Source organism: Suricata suricatta, chromosome 17 (genome assembly GCF_006229205.1).
Source record: "Suricata suricatta isolate VVHF042 chromosome 17, meerkat_22Aug2017_6uvM2_HiC, whole genome shotgun sequence".
In the NCBI taxonomy this organism is placed as follows: domain Eukaryota; kingdom Metazoa; phylum Chordata; class Mammalia; order Carnivora; family Herpestidae; genus Suricata; species Suricata suricatta.
Window position 1 is genome coordinate 57301205 of NC_043716.1, and position 27876 is coordinate 57329080.

The window sequence follows — 27876 nt, forward strand, 5'->3', positions numbered from 1 at the left end:
GGGCGCCACGGCCGGCGCAGAGCCCGACTCCAGGCTCCGGCCCGCGGACCCGTGAGGGCGCAACCTGAGCCGAAACCCAGAGTCAGTGGCTTATTAAGGACTGAGCCGCCCAGACCCGACCCCCCGGGCTCTCCGCTGACTCTTCCCTCTCCCGTGGGGTCTCACTAAGGCCCTGGGACCCCTTCTCGGGAGAGGCGGCCCCCTGCCCCCCTCCCACCGTGTCCCCCGGGACACAGCCAACTCCTTCCCGCAGCTGCCACCTCGGTCTCCGCCAGGACAAAGCTCCACGCGGCGGGGAGGACACCCAGCCGTCCCCCGAGGAGGGCGGGGCTGGGGGCACACAGAGCTCACTGTTGAACAAAGCATTTCCTGAGGTCATGCCTGATGCAGACCCTTTGCGCAGAGAAGTACAAGATGACCGGGCAGAGGGGAGGGGGACACAGTGACTTGTTTATACGGAGCTGTCATCCACCCAACACAGAAGTCGCTGTAAAGTCACAAGCCAGTGGCAGTTTGTCCACTCACAGGACTGCACCGCCGTCACCACTGATTCCAGAATATTTCCATCACGTGCCCACTGCAGTCAGAGCTGCTTCTCCCGTCCCTCGGCCTCCTGCGGGCGCCCGTCGGCGCATTCACAGCTTCTGGGTATTTCACACCGGCGGCAGCGTCTGCCATGTGTCCTTCTGCGGCTGGCTTCTCTCCGTGTTTTCGGGGTTCGCCTGTGCTGCGGCGCGTATCAGCACCCCGTTACTCTCATGGCTGAATAATGGCCCATGTGTGGAGGGACCCGCTCCGCTGATGGACGTTTGTATCATTTCCCCTCCAAGGCTGTGGTTAATTTCTTTTCTTTTTAAGATTTATTTTATTTTCAGAAAAAGAGCGAGTGGGGGAGATGCAGAGAGAGAGGGAGAGAGAGAGAGAGAGAGAGAGAATCCCAGGAGGCTCTGAGCTGTCCGCACAGAGCCAGACATGAGGCTCGAACTCACGAACTGTGATATCCTGACCTGAGCCCAAGTCAGACGCTCACCTGACTGCGCCCCAGGCGCCCCGCGCTCTGGGGTTACAGGTGATTCTGTAAGGTGTCTGCTAAGGACGTCTATACAAGGTGCCTTGTGGACCCGTGTTTCCAGTTTTCTCAAATATACGCCTAGGAGGGGGACTTCGAGGCCGTGTGACTCTGTGTTTGCACTTTGAGGACCTGGAGACCGTTCCCTGCAGCGGCCGCCCTGTCCTGGGTTCGCGTCAGCCGCGCACGGGCCCAGCGTCTCCACGTCCTTGCCCACACTTACCGTTGCCATCGGTTTGACTCTGCCCGTCCCAGTGGGCGTGAGGTGGTGTCCCCGGACGCTTTGTTTGCATCTCACAAGTGCCCACTGTGTTGGCCGTCCGTGTGTCCTCACTGGGGAAGTGTCTGCTCAGACGGACCGTGTGTGAGTCGGGTCACCTGTCTCTTCAGGGAGAATTCTGGGTTCTGGTCCCTTAGCAGATCTGTGGTTGGCAAATATTTTCTTGTCTCCTGTGGGTTGTCTTTCCATTTTCTTGATAGTTTCCTTTGAAGCATAAAAGCTTTCCAGCTTTATGAAGTCTGAGTTATCTATTTTTTCTTTGGTTGCTTGTGCTTTTGATGACATATTGAAGAAATCATGATCTGATCCGAGGTCATAAGGATCGATGCCCGTCTTCTTCTAACGATGTTAAGTTGTCGCCCTTACATGTCGGGCTTTGGTCCATTCTGAGTTCATTTTTAGAAACGGTGTGTGGGGGCGCCTGGGTGGCTCAGTCGGTTGAGCGTCCGGCTCCGGCTCAGGTCAGATCTCACGTTTGTGGGTTCCAGCCCCGCGTCAGGCTCTGTGCAGACAGCTCAGAGCCTGGAGCCTGCTTCCGATTCTGTGTGTCCCTCTCTCTCTGCGCCTCCCCCTCTCATGCTCTATCTCTCTCTGTACCCAAAATAAATAAAAAACATTAAAAAAAAAAAAAAGAAAAGGTGTGCGGCCAGGGTCCAGTTTAATTCTTCTGCACATAGATCCGCAACTGTCCCAACACCATCTGTTTGCAAAACGAAAACAAAAACAAAAAATGCTCTTTCCTGCTCTGAATCGCTTTGACCCTCACGGTGCGGGGTCATTTCTGGACTTCCCATCTGATCCCGCCAGTCGCTGCGTCTGTCCGACGGCGGCACCACACCACCGTGACAAGCTCGCTTTGTAGGAAGGTTTTAAACTGGGAGGTGTGAGCCCTCCGTCCGCCTCCGTTCCTCTTCCGCGGCGCTGTTTCTGCTGGTCGGGGCCCCTTGCATTTCCGTGTGCGTGTCAGGATCAGCCTCGGACAGCGGCAAACAGGCGAGTAGGATTTCAGTAGGGACTGGGTTGGATCGATGGCACAATCTGGAGAATGCGGAGCAGTGTTAGGTCTTCCGGTCCGTGAACGCAGGATGAGTTTATGTTTTTAATTTGTTTCAACAATGTTTTTGTAGTTTTTAGGGGACAAGTCCTGTACTTCTTGTACGTGTGTGTTGTCAATGGAATTATTTTCTTCATCTCACCTTAGATTGTTGATTGCTGTTGCACAGAAATGCAGTTAATTGGGGCGCCTGGGTGGCTCAGTCAGTTGAGCGTCTGGCTTCTGACTCACGATTCGTGAGATCGAGCCCCACATCAGGCTCCGTGCTGACAGCAGGACATCCCCTCTCTCCCTCTCTCCCTGCCCCGCCCCCATTGCTTGTTCTCATTCTCTCTCTCTCAAAATAAATAAGTAACCATTAAAAAAAGAAATGTAATTAATAGTTATCGATCTTATATCCCCGCAACTTTGTGGAATTCATGCATTAGTTCTGATAGGATTTGTCGGGGGCGGGATTGAATTCCTACAGAAGAGCGTGTGTGTGTAAGATCATGTCATCTGTGAAGAGAGTTTTCCTTCTTTCCTTCCGGTCTGGATGCCTTTTATCTTCCTTGCCTAATTGCCCCGAATCCAGCCTCCACTCCGACGTGAAGAGCAGTGACGAGAACGGGCCTCCTGCCTTGCTCCTGATCTTCGGGGAAAACTTTCCGTCTTTCATCGTTGCCTGTGGGTTTTTCATAGATGCCCTTTATCAGTTGGAGGAAGTTCCCTCTATTTTTAGTTTGTTAAGTGTTTTCATCATGAAAAGGTGTTGGATTTCTGTCCAGTGTTTTCTCTGCGGCTGGTGAGATCATGTGGTTTGTCCTTTATTCTGCTAATCCGTGTGTTACACTGACTGCTCATCACAGGTTGAACCACCTTCGCAGTCCTGGCGTCGATCCCGCTTGGTCACGGTGTATAACCCTCCTTATATGTTGTTGGATCCGGTTTGCTTGTATTTTGTCGAGAAGTTTTGTCTGTATTCATGAAGGCTGTTCATAAGGGCCTAGAATTTCGTGTTCTCGGGATGTCTTTGTCTGGTTTGATCATGAGCAAGTGACTTTATGCAAAGGCAAAGGCAAAACACACAAAAGAGAACAAAACTTCTAAGGATTTTCTAAGAAAAAAAGGAAAGTCAGCACACATTCCCTACCTGCTCCATGGCGGACACTCTGCCTGGCGGCTTCTCCGAGGATCGGGAGCAGGCAACTTGGATACAGTGGCGTCTGAGCTGGGCCTTGGGGAAGAGGCATGGCGAGGTGGCGCGGGCGGCCCATGGGGAGGGACCCGAGTGACAAACGCCCGGAGAGGAGATCTCACGGAGTGGAAAGTAGAGTTGTCCAGTTTGCCTGGGATACAGCGGGGACGGGTCAGAGGCTACACGGGGTTGAAAAATGTCCCCCGGGAACCTCAGACTTGATCTTATGTGGACATGGCGTCTTGGCAGATGTACTTAGTTAAGGTGAGGTCGTTCTGGATGAGGAGGGGCCCTAACCCAATGGCTGGTGTCCTCATGAGAAGACAGAGACCCGGAGACCCGCATATGGAGGAGGGAGGGCCCGGGACGTTGGAGGCGGGACCGGGTGCAGCAGCCGCCGGTCCTGGAAAGACCAGGATTGCCAGTAACCGCCCATGACTGAAAGCCCAGGGCCCCGCTTCCAGACCTGGTGAGGGGGTGGGCTGTGCTGACCTTGGTCTCAGACCTCGGGCCCCAGGGCAGAGGGAGCCCTGCGGTGTGGCGACTTGTTACAGAAGCTGTAGGAGACTCGCACGGTGTGACGGGCGGCACGCGCCAGCAGAACGCGAGGGCTGACAGTTTCCGGGCCCGGAGCCTGGGGCTGAGGGGGCGAGTAGACAGTGTTTAAGGGGCAGCCTTTACAGGGTGTTTTCAAAACCAGAGTTTTGCTGGGGCACCCAGGTGGCTCAGTCGGTGGGGTGTCCGACTTTAGCTCAGGTCACGATCTCATGGATTGTGAGTTCGAGCCCCGCGTCGGGCTCTGTGCTGACAGCTCGGAGCTTGGAGCTGCTTCTGATTCTGCGTCTCTCTCTCTCTCTGCCCCTTCCTCACTCATCCTCTGTCTCTCTTTCTCTCTCAAAAATAAATAAACGTTAAAAAAAGAAAAACCAGAGTTTTGCTTTCCTCTGTATCTTCCTTTTTGTTCTTTTAAATTGTTCCGACTCCCGTTGGAAGTCACACTCCGTAGGTGTCAGGAGCTTGAGATTTGGCTGGGTCAGCCGCACCCGGCCATCCGCCTCTGCTCCGCCACTGCTGTCTGTGCAGTGTGGGGACGTCATTCACGGCCTCGGTCTCCTTAGCTACAAAGTGGGGTTAATAGTATCTCCCTCGGGTCGGTCAGTTAAGTGTCCGACTCGATTTCTGCTCAGGTCACAATCTCATGGTTCATGGGTTGGAGCCCCGTGTCAGGCTCCGCGCTGACGATGTGGAGCCTGCTTGGATTCTCTCTCTCCCTCTCTCTCTGTGCCTCTCCCACTTGCTCCCTCTCTTCTCTCAAAATAAATAAACATTAAAAAAAATAATATCTCCGTCGATTTGCAGAGTTCCTGGCATATGGGAAGCCACGGATACCTGGTAACCATGAGGACACCTGACCTTTTCATTCCGTTTCTTTTTGTTTGAAATTACCCTTATTGGTTCTCAGGATAAAAACCATTACAAGCTTCTCGTTAAAAAGAAAAAGAGAGATGAATATACAAGCCTACCTTATTATTTTTGATTATCGAAATGATTTGTTATTACTTTTAGGAAGAATTTATAAAATAAAAAACAAGATGGAAAACCTGTAATCAGGCCGCCTGGACATGATCATTATTACAGTTTGGGAGCTGTTTTCTGTTTCTACATTTATATGGCTATGAAGTGTCTATGAATAGACATTATATATAAAGCCACATCGATATTATATTCTACACAGGGTTACATCCTGCTTTCTTCATTTCACATAATGGTGTGAGCATTTTCTTTGTTCTTTAAATACTTTTATAAAACGTTTTATAAAACATCTGTACCATATAAATGAGCCATGATATATTAAAATATTTTCCTGTGTTAGAAATTCAGTAACAGCAGGGCGCCTGGGTGGCTTAAACCTCCAACTCCAGCCTTCAGGCCTTGATCTCAGGGTCCGTGAGTTTGAGCCCCGCACCAGGCTCTGTGCCGACAGCTCAGATTCTGTCTCCCTCTCTCTCAAGAATAAACATTAAATTTTTTAATACTGGTGTTTTTTTACCTTATTGAAGTATAATTTATGTATGTTAAGTTGCATATATTTGAAGTGTGCAGGTGCTGAGTTTTGACACACACACGCACACACACGCGCACATGCGCGTGTAAAACCTTCGCCACCATCACGTTAAAGAGCATGTCCGTCACCGCCACATTTCTTCTGTGTCCCTTGGTCGTCCATCCCTTCCTCCCGTCCCTGCCCCCAAAGTGCCTTTCCTGCTTTCTGTCACTATAAAGTAGTTTGCATCTTCTAGAATTTTCCATGCATGGAGTCCTGCCGTATGTATCTTTTCTTCTGTGGGGCTTCTTCACTCAGCATGAGGATTTCGAGATGTGCCCACATCTTTGTGTGGGTGAGTCCGGAGTGCGCTCCTGTCTTTGGCCGAGCCCTGTTCCGGTGGGTGTGTACCACGATGTGTTTATTCTCACCTTCTGGGTTGTTCTCGGTTCTCAACTACTGCAAATAAAGTTCTCTCCACACGTTTGCAGAAGTCTTGCATGTGGCTGTAGGTTTTTGTCTTTTGATAAATAATTGGGAGGGGAATGGCCTGGTCACAGGCCAAACGGGTGCCTAACTTTCTAAGAAGCGGCCGGCCTGTTTCCAGGGTGGTGGCCGCGTGTGCCGCTCACGCCCGTGTGTGGGATCCCGGGGTTTCCCGTCGCAGCGCACATGGTCGTGGTTGGCTCTTCTGGTCCTGCAGGTGTCGGGAGAAACTCACTGCGCTTTTAACTCGTGTCTCCCCGATTACTGTTGTCGCCGAATATCTTTCCGTATAACCTTTGGAGTCCAGCTTTTCCCCCTTAATATATCAGAGATCCATCCGTGATGTTACGTGTCTCCCGGCTTGTCCCTTTCCATGGCTGAGTCGTGCTCCGTGTGGGGGACTCACTGCTTAATCCGCGAGCGGCTGAACGGCCGTCTGCGGGCTCTTGGGTTTGCAGGTGCGAATAAAACCGCCGGCAGCGCGCATGCGCAGATTTCTCTGCGAGCATCCGTCATTTCTCTTGGGTACGTGCCCAGCGGTGGGATGGCTGGGTCGTGCGGCAGGTGTGTTTCCCAAGTGGGTTTTCGTGTCGCCCGCCCGCCAAGCCACACGTGAGTCCGATTGTTGTGTTTCTAGACTGTCAGGTTTCATTGGTGTCGTAGTCTTCCCGGTGGGCGTGCGCGTGTCGGATCGCTGTGGTGTCCGTTTCTCTCCCGACCAACGACGCCAGGCACCTTCTCGTATGCGTACTTGCCTCAGTTTTTTGGTGAAACATCTTTTCAAAGCTTTTGCCTGTTTTTAAATTGTGTTTGTTTTCTCGTGACTGACTTTGAAGTTTCTTAGACACTCTGGTTATAGAACCTTTATCAGAGATGTGTTTTACACGTATTCTTTCTCAGTCTGTGGCTTGTCTTTTTATTTTCTTAGCAGTGTTTTTCAAAGAACAAAAATTTGTCATTTTAATAAAATCCTGTTTATCAGTGTGCTTCTTTTGTGGATCATACCTTGGTGCCATATCTGAGAAATCTATGTCGAACAGTACCATGCAGTTTCAAGAATGTGTCATCCAGGGAGGGGCACCTGGGTGGCTCCGTCGGTTGAGCGTCATTCCTGCTTTCGGCTCAACTCATGATCTCGTGGTTGGTGGGTTCAGGTCCTCATCGGGCTGTGCGCTGACAGCACGGAGTCTGCTTGGGATTCTTTCTCCCACACTCTTTCTGCTCCTCCCACACCCGTGGTCTCTCTCTCAAAATAAATAAACTTTAAAAAAGAGAGTGTCTCATACATATATTGGATAATCTTTTATTGGATATATGTGTTGTGAATATTTCCTCCCCAGCTGTGGCTTGCATTTGTGTGTTCTTTAACGGTGAATTTTGAAACAGGTTTTTAATTTTCCAGTTCATTATTTCTTTAGGCGATGCATGTGTATTCTAAGAAACCTTGGCCTATTCTAAGGTGGCTAAGACTTACAGATTCTTCTAGCAGTTATATAGTTTTAGGCATCTCATGTAGATCTGTGACCCATTTTGAGTTAATTTTTGTGTACAACATGAAGAAAGAAGTGGTATTAACTTTTTTCATACAGATATCCAGTTGATTAACACCATTTGTGGAAGAACCTTTCTCCACCGAACTGTCCCTGCATCTTGGTCAATAATCAGTTGATCACATTTCTCTATTTCTGGACTCTCTTCTGTACCATCGATCTGAAATTCTGCATTCTCGCCCCTGCCAGACTGCCTTGATTACTAAAGGTGTTTAATTAGTCTCAAAATCAGAGAAGTCCTTCAGCTTTCCTTTTTTTTTTTTTTTTTTGTAATTGCTTTGGTTCTTCTAGGTCTTTTGCATTTCCATATGAATTTTAGAGTCAGCTTATCAGTTCCTACTCCCCAAAAAGGTCCTGCTGGAATATTGATCGGGATGGTGTTGAATCGATTGTGCAGATCAATTTGGTAGAATTACCATCTAATATCGACTGTTTCAGTCCATGAACATGGTATATCTCTCCATTTATTTACGTTTCCTTTAATTTCTTTCAGCAAGGTTTTGTGTTTTTCAGTTTGAAGGTCTTGAATGTCATTGGTTTGACTTATTTCTAAATATTTTATGTAGGAGTCTTTTTGAAGGGTGTCCTATAAATGGAATTTTTTAGTTCATTGTATTTGCCAGTTGTCTGTTGCTAGTCTCTAAGACTACAATTAATTTGTCTACGTTAATCTTTTATCCTGCAATCTTGCTGAGCTCACTTATTAGTTCTATTAGTTGTTTTGTAAATTTCATGGGATTTTTGTGTGTAAATAACTATCATCTGCACACGAGGATAGTTTTACTTCTTCTTTTCTGATCTTTATGCATTTTGTTTCTTTTCTCATCTTATGGAGAGGTTAGAGCCTCCAGGGCAGTAGTGAGCAGAAGTGATGAACTCAGGCATACTGTCACACTAACCTTATCCTGATCATGGGGGAGACAGTTCAGTCTCTGTCACTGAGTGTGACATTAAGTGTAGAATGTTTCTAGGTGAACTTTATCAACTTAAGGAGGTTCCCTTCTATATTCCTATATATTTCTATTTTGCTGATTGTTCTTATCATGAGTGAATGTTGCATTTTTGTCAAATACTTTTTCTTTTTTTAATTAAATTTTGTTTTTTCTTTTTGAGAGAGAGGGGGAGTCAGATCATGAGCAGAGGAGGGTCAGAGAGAGAGAGAGAGAGAGAGAATCTGAAGCAAGCTCCCGGCTTTGAGCTGACAGCACAAAGCCTAATGTGGGGCCTTAACCATGAACTATGAGATCATGACCTGAGCCAAAGTCAGACGCTTGACAAAGTGAGCCACCCAGGCGCCCCTGTATAAACATTTTAAAGCCTCTTGTGTCTTGTTGCCACATTGTCAGAAAGAAAAGTTTGACCAGGATACAGTCCCCACTCCGCAGCTGGGCAAGGGTGTCCATTTTTCCCAACCCCTTACCTATGCTACATTTTATAGTTTTTTGCTTTTTGCAAATTTCAGGGACCAAAACCTCTCCCAGAGTACCTTGTTTCATTTCCATTTATTTCATTGCTCATGAAGATTTCATTGGTTATTTTTATTTTTTCTCTAGTGAACTGTGTTTTCTTGTCCTTTTGCCATTTTTCTGTTGGGCATTCATTTGTTTTGGTTTGGTTTGGTTTACATGTGTTTTTACGTATCAAAGATACGATTCCTTGTCATCTGTATCTGCCCGTTTGTCCATTCACTTCTTTTTTTGTTTTCTTTTGTCTTGTTTTAACAGATGTTATTTTTTAGAGCACTTTTGGGTTCATTAAGAAAATCGAGAGGAAGACAGAGAGATTTCCCATATACCCTTGCTCTGACTCATGTGTACCGTCCCTCATCGGCATCCCACACCGGAGGGGACGTTTGTTACTGGTGAACCTTTATTGACACGTTATTATCACCGGAAGTCCCTAGCTTACACTAGAGCTCACTCTTGATGTTGTCTATCCAACGGGTTTTAACAAATGCATAATGACATATATCTAACTTTATAGCATGAGGCAGAGTACAGTGGACCCTTAACAACGTGGGGGTGGGGGTGCCAACCCCCCACACACTCAAAATCCGTGTGTAACTTTTGAGTGTCCGAAGATCTAGTTACTGATAGCCTACTGCAGCCTTACCGACACCATTAAAGTTGACTAACATGTACTTTGAACGTATATACATGTACGTACGTACTCTTCCAAGAAAGTAAGCTAGAGAAGAGAAAACGTGTGAAGAAAACCACAAGCATAGCACCCGGGAGGCTCAGTCGGGTAAGCAGCTAAGCGTCCGACTCTTGATTTCGGCTCCGGTCATGACCTCACAGTTTGTCAGGTCGAGCCCCGCGTCGGGCTCTTCTCTGTCCGCGCCCCCCCCCCCCCGACTGCTCTCTCTCTTTCAAAATAAGTAAATAAACATTAAAAAAAAACCCCATTCTCATGGCCGGGACGAACGTGTAAGATGTCCGAGAACAGCGGTGAGGAGGGGATGTGGGGGAGATCGAAGTCGGCCTGGGCGTTGCTTTCTCTCTGCGCGCACGCGGCGCAGCTCGGTTCCAGAACATCCCGGCGCGCTCCGTGTGAGTCCGGTCGCTCGTACAGTTAGTACGTGTGGGGCGCTGAGATTAAACGGTTTGCTGAGGCAGTCACCCCCCAAATACCCCGAGTTACAGGCGTGTGACGGGAAGAGCCCAGAGACTCACGTAGCAGCGTCTCTGGTTTTTGCCATCGTCTGGGGAAAGCGCAAAGCCCGTGTGGTCGCAGCAGGACGCAGCGAGTTCTCTCCCCCGGTGACCTGGGCCGCGGCAGGCCGCCGGAGATTATCCCCGGCCGCAGCGCCTGCGGAGGGTCCTTCCTGACCCCCCGAGTCAGGCGGGATGCGGCCTGAGTGACCCTGGAGAGCCCAGCTCCCGCCTCAGCTCCGGAAGCAAGGCCCGTTCTCGCCGCCGCGTAAGGAAGCACCACGAGGGGAGAGAACCCGGCCGAGGCGGTGGCGGAGACCCCAGACCTTGGGGACAGAGGCCACTCCGGGCCCCCTGTCCCACCCCCGCAGCCGGCTACCGCCGCCTGAGCGCGCAGCTGGACTGTGCGCAAAGAAAAGGGGGTGTTTTCAAGTTGCTAAGTGTTGGGGTCATTCCGGTACCTAGGAGAGGGGTCTCTTTTCAGAAGAAGTGGGAGGGGGGAAGAGAAATCCCCCAAAAAGACGGATTTGTGATTCTGGTCAAAGAGGCATTGAGGCCAGATTTCAACATTGTTAAAAATTTTTTAATGTTTGTTTATTTTGAGAAGAGAGAAAGAGACAGAGCACGAGCAGGGGAGGGGCAGAGAGAGAGAGGGAGAACCAGAATCGGAAGCAGCTCCAGGCTCCAAGCTGGCAGCAGGGAGCCTGATTCGGGGCTCGAACTCCCGAACCGTGAGCTCATGACCTGAGCCAAAGTCGGACACTCAACCAACTGAGCCACTCAGGCGCCCCAGATTTTAACATTTTTAAAATATCCCAACTTCTCTCATCTATCTGTCTGTCTGTCTGTCTGTCTGTCTATTTATAGAAAGAGAGAGCACAAGCAGGGGAGGGGCAGGGAGAGAGAGAATCCCAAGCAGGCCCTGCACTGTCAGCACAGAGCCCAACATGGGGCTCAGTCCCTGAACAGCGACACCGTGACCTGAGCCCAGATCAAGAGGTGGGCGCTCAACCACCTGAGCCACCCTTAAAATACCCCCAAAATATCCAGACTTCTAAACCTGCTCTTGCTTTTCTTCATCCGGAGCTTCTGAGTGGGCTGAAACAATGGGTTGATAGAACACCAGTGGTCCCAAGTCGTGTCTGGAGTTAACTGATCAATAATCGATCAATCAGTTAGTGAATGCAAATAACGTGCCCCAGGAGCCGTGCCAGGGTGGGAGCAGCCCTGTGCCCGGAGGCGAGCTGCCCCGGGGGGCGTGTGGCCGGCCCTCTGTCTGGGGCTCTCTGCTGCTTTGAAAGGGGCTCCTTCCCCTGCAGGGAACCTGCTCCTGGCCACCGCCATGACTGCCAGCGTCAGTCTCCATCCTGGATCCGCTTTCTGGAAGCCTCGGCCTGCCCCACGGCATGAGCAGCACGCGGCCGCGCTGGGGAGCCGGGGCGGGTTTTACAGGGTCGTGCTGTGTGTGCGTGAGGAGCCGTGGGGAGGGGGGGAGGGGCCGGACGTAATGCCGCCCTTTGGTGGCCCCTCTGCAGTGGGTTTGGAGGCGAGCCTGGGATGGGCCGGCCAGCCTGGCAGCATGCGGAGCCCGTGATCTCCCAGCCGCGGGGGCCGCATTGTTCAATAAGCAGATTATGAGATGCTGCGTCAGGGGCGTGGTGGGGGGCTGTCTGCAGACCCACGACTTGCCTTGTGTTGCAAACAATGACCGCACGGCGCAGCCCGTCAGGGTCCCCTCTGGAAGGCAGCGACGCCCTCGGCCTTTTGGGTTTGCCGCGTGGCCACAGAGGTTCAGCTCACCTACCTCCCTTCCCGTCCAGCTACTGCTTTTTCTCTGAGTCTGTCCCCTGGGAGTGCCCAGGTGCCCCACGGAAATGGCAGGACCTGGCTCAGCCCAACGTCCTTAGACACAGAGGGCGCCCTGCACTCCAGGCCGACTGACGTTCCAGAAGAAGCACAGTGCCAGTCGTGTCACTGTGAGGCTGTGCCACGCTCGGGGGGCTGTGCCAGCCCGTGGCGGCCTCTGGGGAGACCTGGTGCCTCTCTGAGGAAAGGGGCCTCGGGCGTCAGCGCCTCTGACGCTTGCGTGCTCTGGGCTGAACCGGGGAGGCGGAGAGCCGTTGCTGCCGTGTCTCCCTGGGAGGCCGGGTGGGCCCAGGGCTGATGCTCGCCTTGACTCTGGTTCCATTTCCGTGCGCATTTGCCAGATATTACTGTTAAATCCCAAGAGATGGCACTTAACCCGTGGTGTGGCTGAATCTGTGTAAGAAAACCCTTTGCAACTGGGGTTTTAAACAAATTCTTGAACTTAAAAAAAGCCAAACAGGATACATGGGGTTGAACTTGGGCTGGTGAGGACCCGGCCCACAAGGCTTGGGTTCCAAAGGCAGCTCCCGCACCTGCGACTGGGGGGCCTCGGGCCACGTAATGCGGGCTCAGTGCCTCTCCCGCACCATGCAGGTAACGGCGCCACTCATTTCTAAGGATCATTGTGAGGATTATACATGATAAACCCCTGAGAAGTGGCTCATGCGGGCGAGGCCCGGACGGAGGCTCACGAAGTGGCCTTAGGTGCGTTGTCAATACTGATGACGCTCATGTTTCCTCGCTGACCCTACCCAGAACCCCCGTTTTTTCCAGGAAGATTGTGAACCAGTATGGACTCAGACCGAAGCCCCGCTTGGTCTAAGACGACCACGGAGCAGCTTCTCTGGGAGAACTTGAGGGCCAGGGTGCCCAGCTCGGACCCTCTGCGGCCCTCGATCCTGGGCAGGGCCCTATGATGACCCTCACTTGGCACGTGGCCACACAGTGAGGGCTTCTCAGGGTCCCCGTCAGTCACCCAGGGCACCTGCTGCCTCTGATCACGTGGGATGCGGCTTGATCAAAAAACGCCGTCCTTCCACAGGAAAGGGAACTGGGCGTGACTGTGATGGGACTCGGTCGTTCGTCCATGGGTGTCTGCCGGTGTGCGGCACGTAGGGTCCCGTCTGCGTGCGTGTTGCAGCTGGCCCGTGTGTAAATGTGTCCCCTGCCCTGTCCCCGGGCCGTGCGGACATAGAGCCGCGCGGCCATCACGTGACCTGCTCCGCCAGCTCCCCCTGCGGCCCCGACGGCCAGCTGCGCTTCCCGGACGCCGAGGGCCAGCTGGCGGCGCCGCGCTGGGAAGAGCCCCAGAGGGCCTGCACCCCGGAGCAGATCTGCGGCGTGTTCCGCGTGGACCTGGGCCACATGCGCTCCCTCAGGCTCTTCTTCAGGTGAGAGCCCCTCCCCGGAGCTGGGGGGGGGCAGTGGGCGGGGCTTCGGGTCCAGCCTTGGGCCGGGGGTACCCCGCTATGGCTGCCCCCAGGAGCCGGGTCGGGCAGCTTCCAGACTCTCCTGTGCACCCTCGGGGTGCAGGCAGCCCCAGTGTTGCGGGCAGGCTGGGGCCGCACTGAGAGCCGGCTGCCCCCACAGGCTTTGCGGCCGGGCCTCTGTGTGCGGGCACAGCTTTCTGCAGGAGGCACCCCGTTTTCAAGGGGGACGGACCATCCCTGGTAGCGTCCTGTCTAGCAGCCACATCCAGTCTCTCCTGAAAGGCAGGGTGGCCCAGCCGCACGTCGGCCCCGCACATTGACACGAGGCACCCGTGTCCCTGGAGGGGTGCCAGACCCGGAGCCACAGTCTGGCCTTTTTCGGAAGAGCAGCCAGGGTTGGGCTGAAGGCCCTGTTGGGTGTGTAGTGAGTTTTCCTGGAGGATTCTCCCAGGTGCCTTCAGGGCCGTCCCACCTGGGCTCCAAATCCGATTCCACCTAATGGATCTCCGGGGGCGAGGGGACAAGGGGGGCATCAGAGAGGCCGGGGGCACAGAGAGGGTGGACCCTGGAGAGCGGGCACCGCTGGGGCTGAGACCCAGGGCAGCTCAGGCAGCCCTCCAGGGAGCGAGGGCAGTCCTACTCCCCGGCCTCCCCAGGAGGGGGCCATCAGCCAAGGGGGCGATGGCTTGTGTGTGGGCGTAACTCTGTCCCCCTGTGGCCAGCAGGCAAACTCCACGGGGCCTTCCCGTTTCCTGCCCGGGGGGGGGGGGCAGTCAGTGGTTGGGGCCTCTGATTCTGCTTGGAAGTAACGCCCGCGTCTGCATGCCCACGGCGCCCAGCGACGAGGCCTGCACCAGCGGCCAGCTGGTCATCGCCAGCCGGGAGAGCCAGTTCAAGGTCTTCCACCTCCACCACGGCGGCCTGGACAAGCTGGGTGACGTGTTCCAGCGCTGGAGACACTGTGCCGAGACACACCTCAAGGGCCAGGTAGTCCAGGGCCCCCACCCCCGCTGGAGGCTCCGGGCTGCCGGCGCCCTCCCCGCCCGTCCCCTCTCCACAGGGGTCCGGGACTTCCCCGCCCCGAGCCCTCGCAGGGGTGTGACCCGAGGCCCCCTGCGGCTGATAGAGCAGCATCTCTGGATTTGAAGCCTGTGCCCAGGACTTCTTGTAAAGTCAGTGCTGTGCACTTGAAAAATCATGTTTTGACAAGGCTTCCTGCCATATTTTGCTCAATCTACATACAAATGTAATAAGAGCTCTTTAATTATCTGTTCAAGATACTGCATGTGCTTATTAGAAAGGGGCTGACTTTAAGATTCCCTTCCTTCCCACAGAGCCCCCTGCTGGCTCCCCTTATTACACGAGCATGGCTTTTTTTTTCCCCCTACATTGAGCAACCTTTGATTTTTGAATTAAATGTCAGCTGCAGTTTTGCCCCGGATCCGTGACTGCCCGTGGAGACAACCTGACAGGCGGGTCCCTGTTCGCGGAACAGCGGCCCCTTTGTCTGTGGCCAATCACATGTAATTTATTGCAGGCCCTCCCGGCAGAGGGAAGTTGGGCCGGGGTCGCGGCGGGAGTGGGGGCGGTGGCGAGGGGGCCGCGGTGGTCTCGGCGGTGGGAGTGGGCCGGGAGCCTCTTGGCTGATGGGGGTGGGTGGAAATCGATGTTAAGATGAAGGGATTTTCATTTTAATTGCGGCTAATTACACTTGCCATTTAGGGCTCTGCGTGCCGCGGAGGGGGGTGGCCTTCGCGTCCCGGGAGGGCGGGCTGGCCTCCACAGCTTCAACCCCGAGGCGCTCATCGCCCGAGCTGCCGCCCCGGCCAGCAGGTCGCCGATGAAAAGACGTGCATGCAGTTCTCCATCCGGCGGCCCAAGCTGCCCTCGTCGGAGACGCACCCCGAGGAGAGCATGTACCAGAGGCTGGACGCGGCGGCCTGGCTGCGCCACCTGAACGAGCTGGGCCAGGTGGAGCAGGAGTACAAGCTGCGCAAGGTGAGCCGGGCGGGCAGGGGCGGGGCGGGGCGGGCGGCCCCAGGGGGGGCCGGGTGCGGGCCGCTGTGGGAGCCGTCAAAGGCGCTGCGCTGAAAAGGAAAGCTCCGAGCAGGTCTGGGGACCCGCATCAGCCTGCATAGAAGAGCCCGCGGTGAAATGCGCCGCTTCCAAAACCAGGATTAGGCCGCGGCGTGAGAACCACAGGCCCGTCCGAGCGCCACGCCAGGGTGGGCATTGAGATTGAAATGAGGCTGGCTGCCTCCGGTCTGGGAACCGAGGCCTCCGCTCTCCCTCCGAACATGTGCAAACTGCAGCGATCTGAATCAAGGCACCAACTGTCTGGAGGCGCCCGCCGCCACCCCGAGGCGGAGCTCCCGGACTCGGGGTGCTTTGAGCGGCCCCGTCTGGGCCCCTCCCCAACTCCCGCCGCTTCCTGCAGGCCATTTTCTTCGGCGGCATTGACGTGTCGATCCGGGGGGAGGTCTGGCCCTTCCTGCTGCGGTTTTACAGCCACGGGTCCACGTCGCAGGAGAGGGAGGCGCTGCGGGCGCAGAAGCGAAAGGAATACGCAGAGATCCAGCAGAGGAGGTGAGGGCCGCCCGCCCCGCCCGGCCACCCAGGGCCAAGGCCGCTGAAAAGGCAATTTGAGGTGCAATCCCACATTGATAATACGTCCTGTGACCCAGACTTTCTTTGGAAAATGGGTCCCAGGCACGGAGTGATGGGCTTGGATAAGTGCCGTCATTAGCTCCGTGTCAAGATTTTAGAATTCGTTTTCAACAGACTTAACTAGGCACCGACAGACAGCCGTGAGCGCCGGGGTGGCAGTGGGGGCGGGGGGGCCGGGGCCGGCCTGCCAAGGCCTCTCTGGGCCTGCCTGACCCCGGGCTGTGCTGGGGACCCATGGAAAACCTCGGATACGCAGCCCCCCACCAAGTCAGTGGGTGGGGGGCCGGAGGGTTTGCCGGCGGCGGAGCACCCACCCTGTCAGGAGCAGGGGTTGGGAGGGGCGGGCCCCACCTGGATGCGCAGCTCGCTCGCTGAGCCCCGGGCGGGTGCCCTGCTCTGTGCCAGGCTCTCCATGACCCCTGAGGAGCACAGAGCCTTCTGGCGCAACGTGCAGTTCACCGTGGACAAGGACGTGGTGCGGACAGATCGGAGCAACCAGTTCTTCCGGGGGGAGGACAATCCCAACGTGGAGAGCATGAGGTACGCGCCCCCCCAGCCCCGTGCGGTGCCTTCCCCGGGGCAGGAGAGCCCCTCCCCACCGCGCTTCCTCTTCTGCCCCTCCGGGAGTTGCCTGACCCCCTCGGGCCTCCCATGTGGCTGCTGTCCGCTCAGCGGGAGGCTTTCTCCCAGGTTCTACACCCAGCACCCCAGACGCAGAGGGTCGATCCCTGCAGGCCCCTCCCCAGGGCCCCAGCAAGGCCTCCCACCACTCCCCAGACGCCCACCAAGCCTGGACGCCCCTCCCCCGGTGGCCCTCCAGCCGAACAGCCACGCGGAGCCCGAGGCTGGCACCTTTGACATTATGCTGCCGCCTGGCGGCTAATTGCACAAAATTAGCAGCCCATAAAAATGTCCCCGCCGGCCTACCCTTTGTCCCAGGCAGCCACCGGGAAGCACATCAGACCCAGTCCCTCCTTCCCTGCTCCGGGGGTCCAGCCTCTAGGCCGCTCCATTGCCCTGGGCTCTGAAGACTTGTCCCTGAGCTGCCTTCCTTGCCCCGCGATTTCGGGGACGGGGGATCCCTCCACCCTGGGCCAGACGCCACGGGGGGCACGGCCAGGGCGGCTGCGGGGAGGCCGCTCTGCGCTGACCCCTCGGCGCTGTGCCGCCAGGAGAATCCTGCTCAACTACGCTGTGTACAACCCGGCCACTGGCTACTCCCAGGGCATGTCGGACCTGCTGGCGCCCATCCTGGCCGAGGTCCTGGACGAGTCAGACACCTTCTGGTGCTTTGTGGGCCTGATGCAGAACACGATCTTCGTCAGCTCTCCGCGGGACGAGGACATGGAGAAGCAGCTGGTGAGGCCTGGGGCCGCCCGCTGCCCGCTGCCGGGCTCCGTGGCCGCGTGGGGCGTGGCTGCTGGGGGTCAACAGGAGGCAGAAAAGCCAGGGTGGGCATTGCCTATGGGGCCTGGGGGCTTAGCCGGGCCTCTCGGGAAGGAGGAAAGAATGCATGCTATTCCTTAGTCTCAGATGCTGGCTGCCATCCCCACCCTGTGCCCTGTGCAGACAGGCCCCTCCCCTGGTGGGGTGAGGGAGGGGAGGCCCCACGACCCAGAATGACACACCCAGAGCGGGTCCTCAGGTCCTCAGGCGCGGCGATTAGGATGCCTGAGTGGGCAGGCGTGGGAGGCTCCTGAAGCCCCCCGGAGGCCCCCTGGGCAGTCGCCAGCACCCCATCCGCGGCAACAGGCCTACCCTGCAGCACCCAGCCAGCTCGCCCCCTCTTCCTGACCCCCTCAACCTGCACAGTTCCCACAGCTGTGGATGCCGGGGCGAGGAACAGAGCTAGGAGGCGGGGCCAGGAGCCCCCACCCTCATTCAGCAGCACCTGTGTGTTCCAGTCACCTGCTGAGAGCCGCGTGGGGGGCACTGGGATGTGGTCTTGGCTGTCCCAGAGACAGCCCCGGCCTGGAGGCAGACAGAGACAGAAGACAGGCAGGCCGGTCAGGCAGTCTCCACTGCACACAGGGTCTGCCCACACCCTCTTGGCTGAGCACAGGGTCGAGCCCTGGTCTTGTGGGACCGGACATGTCCCGTGCAATGAGGGAGGAGCTGAGTGGAGCGGCCTCCAATGCCAGGGCCAAGGACTGACTGAATGGGAGCAGGGCACAGCTGGGATCTGAAGACGGGTGGGGGAGGGGCCAGGATCCAGGAGGCATGGCTAGGAGAGTGAGGGGCGCCTGGGCAGGGGGCTGCGGATGTCCGGCCGGGAGGGGTAGGCCGCATTTTCGGTCTTGACTCTGGTGGGCTGGATGGTGCAGAGACTGGCCAGTCGGAAGCAGCCGCTACAAGGGCCAGGACCATGCCTGCGGCTGTCTTAAGTGGGATGATGGGGGGGGGGGATGGGAGGGGCCCGTGAGTCACTGAGCCCTGCCCCAGGTCCCCCGCTTCCGCCGCCCTCTCTCTGCATCGCTCTGTGATGTCAGGTTTCCAGGGCACCTGGGGAGACAGTTACTGGGTCTGACAGTGTGCACCAGACGGGCTCACCCAGCACACGGCCTCGTGACTCATGATCTGCCGGAGATGGATTTTCGAACGGTGCTGAAGTCAGCCTCCATCTCGTCCCACGTCACTGGGTGGGGACCTGGGTTCAGAGACGCCCCCTCCCTCCCTGCTCTAAGTCAGCTCTGGAAGATGATAGGTCTTGAGGGGGGCTGGGCTGGTGGGGGGAGAGGGGACGGTCCATGCAGGATCTGCTTGCCTTCCCGGGAGGAGGGAGTGTCAGAAACGGTCCTGTGTGGTGGCCGTGTGGTGGCCGCTACCCGGGGGAGCCGCCCACCCACAGCAGGGCGCCGAGCTCTGCTTCGCCCTGGGCTGTGCCTCCAGGAACGGTCTGAAACTGGGGATAAACCAGCCAAGGCAGGGGTGAATCCGATGCCAGCAGCAGATTAAAGTCAGCGGGTGCAGAGGCACGCCACCCACGGAGGCCTGGTGTGCCCGCTTCTTGGGGGGGCAGCGGCCGCCTGGCCAGGAGCCTGAGGCCCCAGCGGTCCCGGCCTCGCCCCCAGCTCTACCTGCGGGAGCTGCTGCGGCTGGCGCGCCCGCGCTTCTACCGGCACCTGGTCTCGCTGGGGGAGGACGGGCTGCAGATGCTCTTCTGCCACCGCTGGCTCCTGCTGTGTTTCAAGCGCGAATTCCCCGAGGCCGAGGCGCTGCGGATCTGGGAGGCCTGCTGGGCCCACTACCAGGTGAGCCGGGGCGCCCGCCGTCCGCACCCTGCAAGGAGGGCGGGGTCTGCGCACCCGCTCTAGGGTCCCCTCCTCCGCAACCCCGGCCCCCGTGGTCCACACACCAGCCCCGCACTCGGTGACGGGCGGCTGGTCCCGAGGGGCCGGCTCAGACCTGCAGCTCGACCTCCCGTAACTGAAAATAGATGCGAATTGCCCACTGACTGTGCTCATTACCACGTTCCGGGGCCGCGCTCCGGCGCCGCAGCCACTCAGCATGCGGGGCGCCACTGGGTGGGGGGGGGGCCAGCCAGGACGCCGGGGGCCACCTGCCGGCGGGGGGCGGGGCCTGTCCAGTCCTCCTTCCTGGCTCAGGACGGCTCTGAGCCGAGACCCTGCATCCCCATCACCCCCTCCAGAGAGCCCGGGCCGCCCTGTCCGTCTGCAGATTTCCACTTTGCGTCCGCTGTTATCAGCACCTCTTCTGCAAAGCCCCCGAGAGCGTGTGGCCCTGTCACATGGCTTTAACGCCCAAATTAGCAACAAGCTGGTGACCTTAAAGGATGGGCAAGTCTCTTTGAATCCATCAGCCTTTAAAAACAAATCGAGTTGATGCTTCCGGGAGGTGGCCAGGATTCCTTCTGCAGAGCCGGCTCTGTTCTCACCGGCAGCCCGGCAGCTCCTGTCACACCCACCGGCCCTGCTGGCCTTGCTGGCGCAGCCGGAGGAGCATGCGGGGAGGGGGCACCCAGGCCGGCTGGGCACTCGCCTGCCCAGAGCAGCAAGCGTGGCGGGTACGTTCAGGGTGACCTCTGCGTCCAGGGGGGGAGCCACTGGCACGGATCGTCCAAGACGCCGGATCACACGTTTTTTGTAAATGGTGTCTGCTCTGCAAGACCTGGTCGTCCGTCTTGCCAGCAGCGGACCTGCCGCTCTCCTCACATCCTGGTTAGGCTGACGTCACACGTGAACACTGAGCGTCACCGGTGGCCAGAGCGGGCCGCACGGTGATTCCCACCGCTGTGCTCTAGCTACACCCCGAGTTTCACGAAGTCTAGTGAAACCCACGGGAGAAGCCCATGGGCACATCTCGGGTGGGTGCACCCTTACTTGAAGTTTATCTCCACCGGGGCCCCGCCCATGGATGACATCAGTGGCCCCGGGTGGGGAGGTGTCTCATAATGCTGGTGGGAGTAAGGCCACTTTGTCAAGAGTGAGCACCGTGCTGGGGGAGGCCCTTTTGAAATGACCCCTGGGAGAGAAAGGCTCTCTTCTGCCCATTTACTGCTAACCGTGTGGGGCTCGGGGGCTACGCTGCCCCGGGCCGTGTCCCGTGAATGAACTGAGGTCTGTCCTGCTGCCCAGCCCTACTTAGAATGTGCCTCACCTCTTCCTCCCAACCTTTCTCTCTCAGAGGAGCTGGACACCCCCCTTCCTGGAACTCCACTATCTCCCACCCCAGCCGGAGTTCAAATAGCTGCAGAAGGAACATTCTGAGACAAAGCAAGTCCGCTGCGGATTAGTTCAAAGGAAGGGGCCGCCCAGCCCGGGGGACAGTCTGCCCGGAGCAGGGCGGGCGCGGGGCGTTTGCTGGCTGTTACCTCTGCCAGAATTGTGGGCTCCGCCCGGCCCCATCCAGCTGTTCCGGCTGGCCGGCTGGTGGACCTCGGGAGACTAAACACGGGCTTCCTGGTGCTCCTTCCTCTTCCTCTGCCCTTGGGAACGAGGTGGGGGTGCTCCCAGAGCATCCGGGCGGAGACACACAGAACGCACCCCAGCCCAGTGCAAGCGCGGAGTGCCGGCTTCCTGCCGGGCGCCTGGGGCTGCAGGGCAGTGGTGTGGGGCTGCCTCTGCGGGGGCGAGGGGGGGGTGCAGCAGGGTCATCGCGCGCTCCGCGGGGGCGTCAGGAAGCACTCTTGCTCCTCTCTGTTCGGATCTTCTCGATTTCTTAGCAACCAACCTCGGGGTCAGCTCTGGGGCACCAGTTGGGATGTTCAGCCTCGAGGCAGGAAGACACGACCGGTGGGTGGTGCCAGAAAACCCTTCCTTGCTGGAGGGTCCCACGGCCCCACTGGCGTGTATTCTGACCCAGGCTTCTGCACGCACCTTTAGGAATAGACCAGAATGGGCACAGGGCAGCCTTTGGAGGAAGCGCGTTCTTCGCCTCCTGTGACGGAGGGTTTCCAGAAAGCTCCCCAGGAGCAGCATCTATCCCCTTGTCCTGTCACTGCAGGCCTTGGGTGTGGGTCCTGATGCTGGCCCAGGTGCAAGTGGGGAAACTGAGGACAAAAGAGGCTTGTGGCTTGCCCAGGGCCACATGAGTCCAGACAGCCTCACCCCACACTTCTGCACTCAGCCTCCACCCGGGCCTTATTTGACCCGACTCTCCTCCCCTGCAGACGGATTACTTCCACCTTTTCATCTGCGTGGCCATCGTGGCCATTTACGGGGATGACGTCATTGAGCAGCAGCTGGCCACCGACCAGATGCTCCTGCACTTTGGAAACCTGGCCATGCATATGAACGGAGAGCTGGTTCTCAGGAAGGTGAGTGCCTGCCGTCCCCACGTGGCCCCACCCAACTTGCGATGCCCCGCCCACGCACCAAGCCCGGACCCTCACTCAGCCCCCTGGAACACAGGCCTGGACTCCAGGCAAAGGCCCCTCTCTTGTGCAGAGCCCCGCCCACACACAAGCTCCACCCACCCTTGAATCAGGCCCTAACCCCACACGCTCCTGTAGGGGGTCCCAGCGCTCCTGTAGGGGATCCCAGCGGCTCTCCCTGCCAAGGCTCCGCCCACACGCCAACCCTGAACCTCACTCACTCCCCCACCCCACTCCCACCCCCATGCAGGCCCCGCCCCACATGGTGGTGGTGGTGGTGGTGGTGGTGGTGGTGGGGTGCCCCCTGCCAACGCTGGGAGGCTGCACCGGGCTGGTCCACCATCAGGCCCAGACACCAGAGCCTGCCCCACCCCACTGCGTGGGATTTACCGGATTGATAGCGGGGTCCACCCGTTGGGGCACCTCACTCACAAACTCAAGCCTGCAGCCAGGAAAACGAGAAGGCGGCTTTGGGAGGGGGTGGAACGAGGGGGGAAGACGGTGAGCTTTGCCGCCCCCCACTTCCCAGGCTCCTGCTGGCGATGGGCGCAGCGAGCAGGGACCCGGGTCAGCGCTGCCCACCGCAGCGGAAACAGACCCTGCAGACGGGGCACCGGGAAGCCATGGGGCGGCTTCCTTTCCTGGGCTGCTGCCCCGCCCACCGCGTGTCCTCTCCTCGCCGCCCCGCCCACCGCGTGTCCTTTCTCCTCGCCCCGCCCACCGCGTGTCCTCTCCTCGCCGCCCCGCCCACCGCGTGTCCTTTCTCCTCGCCCCGCCCACCGCGTGTCCTCTCCTCGCCGCCCCGCCCACCACGCGTCCTTTCTCCTCGCAGGCGCGGAGTCTGCTGCACCAGTTCCGCCTCCTGGCCCCCATCCCCTGCAGCCTGCACGACCTCTGTAAGACGTGCGGCCCCGGCATGTGGGACAGCGGCTACATCCCCGCGGTGGAGTGCACAGGCCACCCCGGGTCAGAGAGCTGCCCCTACGGGGGCACGGTGGCGACGCCTTCGCCCAGGCCCCCCAGAGAAGGCAAGAAGGGCGCCAAGAATCCTCGGGAAGGCTTTGGTTTCCGCAGATAGCTCGTGCTCCCTGCGCGCCGTGCGGAGGGCCTGGGCATGTGGGAGGGGGGTGGGATGGACATGGAGGGGACGGGGACCGTAGACACAAGGAAAAAGAGACTTGAGGCAACAGGAAGGGAACCTTTTCGTATTCGTGACCTAAGCAGAGACTCGGAGTGACATAACCTGCCAGCTGCCCAGAGAAAAGTCACCTCGGGAAGCCGTGGGGCCAGAACGCAGGCAGTTTCACCTGCCGATGCAGGCTGGCTGGGTGTCCCTGCGCCCCAGGGGCTCCCCCAGCTCCAGCGCCAGCCCCAGGCAGGGAGAGGGGACCAGAAGGCCAGTTCCCCCAGCAGCACAGGGAGCACAGAGCAGAACGGGTCCCGCCCAGCCCCGAGACACCTCTGCAAGCTGGACACATGTCCTCATCAGGCCCCATTTTCCGACTGAGTCAGTCTCACTTTCCACAGCTTCAAAGCTAATATGAAGATGTCTGCAACAAAACAAAACAAAACAACACAAAACAAAAGCCTGGTGATTCCAGGATAGAGAGGTGTAGGCGCAGTGCAGGGTCTGAGAAGCCGGGGCTTTTCAGTGCCCGTTTAGACATTTTCTGCCCCTGGTATCAGCCCAAGCCTCGAGCTGTCGGGAGTCGTCGGACTGCCCTCCCGTGGTGGAGGCGGCTCTAGGTGAGCTTCTTTGACATTGTTGAAGGTCCATGTCACCAAACACAGAGACCAGCTGGGGGCCGGGTGTGCAGGCAGGATCGACAATGTCTGAGGGAAGGGGTAGTGCGTTGAATGACCAAGACGGAGGCCCCGAGAGAACCGGAAAGACTCCCGCGTCCCTGCAGGGCCCGCGCGGCCTGAACATGGGCCTCTGTAAGTCAGCTGCGCGGGGGCGGGGCGCGGCCGGGACCACGGCGACATAGCCAGCACTCGGGGCACAGTTGCCCCTTCCGGGTCTGACGGTGGACAGGGGGGGTGCGGGGGCGTCCCCGGCCAACTGAAGAGCAGCCAGCCATTTGCACAGAAGGCTGTTGCTTGAACCGTTGGGATCGTGGAGGCGTGAATTCCTCCCCGAATCCTGCCTCGAAGGGCTCATGGTGGAGACCCGGCCTCAGCTGAGGCTCCCTCCCCCTCTCGGCCTCCTCCCGGGAGAGCGGACCCTGCTGCTGGTGCCCGCGAGAAGGTGTGTATCTGCAGGAGAGAGGAAGTTCCCGGCCCCCTTCCTTGAGGCTTCTCAGTCCCCCATGAGCCCAAGTCCTTCCACACGCACGGCGGCCAGGAGTCCCCAGTGCACCTGTCCCGGAGCCTTCTGGGGAGACCCTCCTGGAGCCCCCACCCGCCCCCAGATCCTGGGGTGCTGGCTGTTTGACCCCAGCAGCAGGGTGCAGGCTGGGTGGGGGTGGACTTCTGGGAAGAGGGGGTTGCCATTCTGTGCCGGCCCCCAGCCTGCTCTGGGAAAAGCTTCAGCTGAGCGGGCGCTGCACCGATCCTGCTGTAGACACCACATCCGCACGACCAGGTGTATCCGTTATCCACTGCTACAGCAGTGCTGCCTAACAAATGAGCCCCAAGCCCGTTGGTCTCATGCATGGCCTGAGGCTCCTTGGTTTAGGCCGGGCACTTGTAGTCTCAGCGGGGTGTGTTTGGGGTGGTTACACCCCAGCGGGGTGCTCACGCCTAGACAAGTTACTACTGGCACTGGGCCGTGTCTCTCACATCCCCCCCGCCCCCCCTCACACACACACCCTCCCGCGAGCTAGCCCAGTCTGGGCAAAAGTCCCAAAACAGAAGTGCACGGGTCCTTTCCCAAGCCTTGGGGGAGGCCACACCTGCCGTCATCCCATTGCCAGAGCAAGTCACGCGGCCGTGCTCAGCACCCAGGGGCGGGGACTGAACCATCCCCTTTAGCAAGAGGAGCCACCCAGGGACGGCCGGGCTGGGAATTCAGAGGGTGAGAAAGTGTAGATCTGCCACCACCTCCGGGAAGTCTTGGTCCAAGTAACCCTGTGTGGGAGCCCTCCCGGCAGGGGCATGGCTTCCCCTGCAAAGGCAGGAGGTGCCCAAGGGGACAGAGGGTGCTTCTGGGCTCACCTGCCTGGCCGGGCAGCCTCCATGCATTTCACTGAGATACCTGTGCCTTTGAGCTGCTGTGTATGGGGGGCGGGGGCGTCCAGGCAATCCCTTCACTTTGGAGGGCCCTGGGTGCAAAGCATTCATGCTGAATCTCCCAAGACCCCTTACAAGTGCTGCCCACCCTCGCTGCCCCCGCCTCACACCCCTGGGCGCCGAGCCGGCCCCCAGCGAGACCTTCGCCTCTCAGAGCAGCCAGAGACCTGGATGTGTGGGCTCTTGGAGGAAAGGCTTTCTGGAAGGCCAGGGAAGGCCCGCCTGGCAGGGCTCCCTTAATCTGGATGCAATTAGAGGAAACCAGCCAAAAACCCTGCGGCAGCTGTTGCCCCGGGATTATTCCCAGCCAGCAAAAGGCATTAGGGTGATAATTCCGTCATTAGACTTCTAGCCTTCCCACCTCCAAAACGTGCAAATATGGGATAATCAGCCGGCACGGCCGTCGTCGGTGATGCTGCTTATTTAACCCATTTTTTTAAATGACACTTAATGTTATTGGCTGGTGTGCGTGTGTGCGCATACTTAATTTCCCCACCGCTAATGTCTGTGCTGACGCGACACGACGTTGTCGGGCCCCTGGGAAGAGAGGGGGCCTTCGATGCGCATGCGCTAGCGTGGAAGGCCCGCCGGGGCTGCAAGGCAGGGGCTCGCCGGCCCTGGGGAGGGGCGCTCGCGCAGGGAAGAAGGGAAGGCGGCGGGATGCGGGGCCCTGGAGGGGGGCATGGGATGCCCAGGCTGGTGCGGTCGGGGCCTGGTTAGGCGCAGGGAACGCTGTTCTGTCCCAGAAGGCTCCAATTCAAGTCCCAGCCCGGAAGACTGGGACTCACGGGTGATGAGAATTGGCGTCCCTGAGCTAATCAGTGTGGGGGCCCGGACCACCTCCTCGGGGAGGGGGCTCTGCGGTCCAGAAGGGGTGGCCCCGGTCTGGGTGTCATCAGCAGCACGTTGTCCTGATGGACCGCCTGTCAGGCAGGACGGAGGTTCTAAAGTCCAGGACCCCAAGCGTGTGTCCCTTTGAGCCTCCCCGTGAGGGCGCTGCCTGAAGCCCCGTGGGCGGTGGGCGGCGGCCGGGCAGGGTGAAACTTCCGTCCGAAACACACGCTTCTCCCCGGCCGAGTGGCGGCGGCAGCTGGCAGGTGGTGGGGCGATGCTCTGCGGCTTAACCCTGGGCTTCGGCGAGGTCCCTCTGAGCTCTCTTGGCCCTTCCTTGTTTGGGAAGAGTCCCGTGGTTGTCCTCAAGGTGTTGGGAATCTGCTCGTGGCACTGCCCCACCCCTGCGGAAGCCTCCATCCTCTGTCTGGCCTCCCCTCCCCCACAGGGAGGCTGGAGGGCGTCAGGGACTCCTGGCTTCGCTCTGCAAAGAGAAGGAAGCCTAGTCCAGTCTGCGTGCCCTCAGTGGAGGATCCGCACTGGTGCAGGGGCGTGGGCTGGGCCAGAGGAGGTGGCCTACGGCTCAGGGAGGGGCGCCTCCAGCTGGACCTGCCACCTCCCCAGAGACTCAGGGAACCAGACAGCCCAGGATCTGATTAGCCCTGCGTGTCCGCTGGAATGAAGACATTGTGTCTGGACATTCCCGCCTCAGAGGGAATTGCCAGCTCATTCCCTCCAAGGTTGTGAAGCCTGAGGCCGGGGCTCCCTGGAGGGGGTGAGCAGTGTGGCCTCTCTGAGCCTCAGTTTCCCCATCTGTAGAATGGGAATGATGGGACCCACCCAACCCGCCTCACCGCTGGCCGCAGGGCCTTTCCGTGTAAAAGCTGTCCTAAAGGTGGCCCATGCCTCAGGGGCCCTTGTGCGCCACTCAGGGAAGAGACCGCTGACCCCGGCCTTCAGCGGCCTTGCCTGAGAGTCACAACGGACCCCCGCTCCGGAGCTCTCCCTGCTTCGGGAGTCAGCGGACCCGCTCCCTCTCACGTGCCCACCTTGCTGTGTGAGCCTGGCCGGCGGGAAGCCCCTCTGTGCCTCTTCTGTAAGATCCACCCCGTGCCACCCCGCTCCTGCCACCAAGAAACGTCAGCCATGACCCGTAACCTCAGTGACCCTGTGAGATGCCTGTCTGTGTGGGCACGCAAGCTCTTCGGCAGGGGTGCGGTGCGTGGACATGAGCTCGCCCCGCCCCACACTGGGACGCTGGCCTCCTGGGTCAGTGCTGTGGGACCGGGGCAGGGACAGAGGTGCACGCAGCCCGCAGGCATCTGGCCTTCCAGACTCCTGGCGCTGACTTTCCAGGTGGGAAGATAGCCTTTCAGACGCGAAGAGGGCCCGGGCCGCCTGCGCTGCAGCGTCTCGGGAGCGGCCGGGGTCTGCTGGTCACGGGAAAGCTCAGCAAATGTCCATCCTTTTCGACAGATTACCGGTGTCCATGGCCAGCGATTCTTCCTCTGTGTTTTCTTTGCTTTTGTCTTGTTTTGTAAATACAGTCACCTGCCAGGCGGGCCCTGGGCCAGGCCCAGGACTGGTCACCGTGACGCCTGGCCGCCACGGCTCCCCATCAGTGCCGCTGGCTGTCACGGATTCCCCTGCGAAGCAAATAAAATTGTACAGATGGCAAACCTGTGCCGTAGGCGCCTCCGGAAG

The 27876-nt window shown here is 58.3% G+C and overlaps 1 protein-coding gene across 5 annotated transcripts in view; it reads left to right on the top strand.

Annotated features, from left to right (window-relative positions):
• TBC1D16 (TBC1 domain family member 16) overlaps window positions 1-27851 on the top strand; it is a 61414-nt gene extending 33563 nt beyond the window's left edge. The window contains exons 3-11 of one of the 5 annotated variants that reach the window (XM_029927593.1): window positions 13410-13571; window positions 14450-14597; window positions 15333-15608; window positions 16048-16196; window positions 16683-16817; window positions 17450-17636; window positions 19349-19528; window positions 21907-22053; window positions 22943-27851. In XM_029927593.1, coding sequence (XP_029783453.1) covers window positions 13410-13571; window positions 14450-14597; window positions 15333-15608; window positions 16048-16196; window positions 16683-16817; window positions 17450-17636; window positions 19349-19528; window positions 21907-22053; window positions 22943-23188 — 1630 coding nt within the window. In that variant the 3' untranslated portion in view covers window positions 23189-27851. Of the gene's footprint in view, window positions 1-13409; window positions 13572-14449; window positions 14598-15332; window positions 15609-16047; window positions 16197-16682; window positions 16818-17449; window positions 17637-18766; window positions 19328-19348; window positions 19529-21906; window positions 22054-22942 lie in introns of those variants that run through there. The other 4 variants (XM_029927596.1, XM_029927594.1, XM_029927595.1 and 1 more) reach the window with 4 other exon arrangements.
• The last annotated feature ends 25 nt before the right edge of the window (window positions 27852-27876 follow it).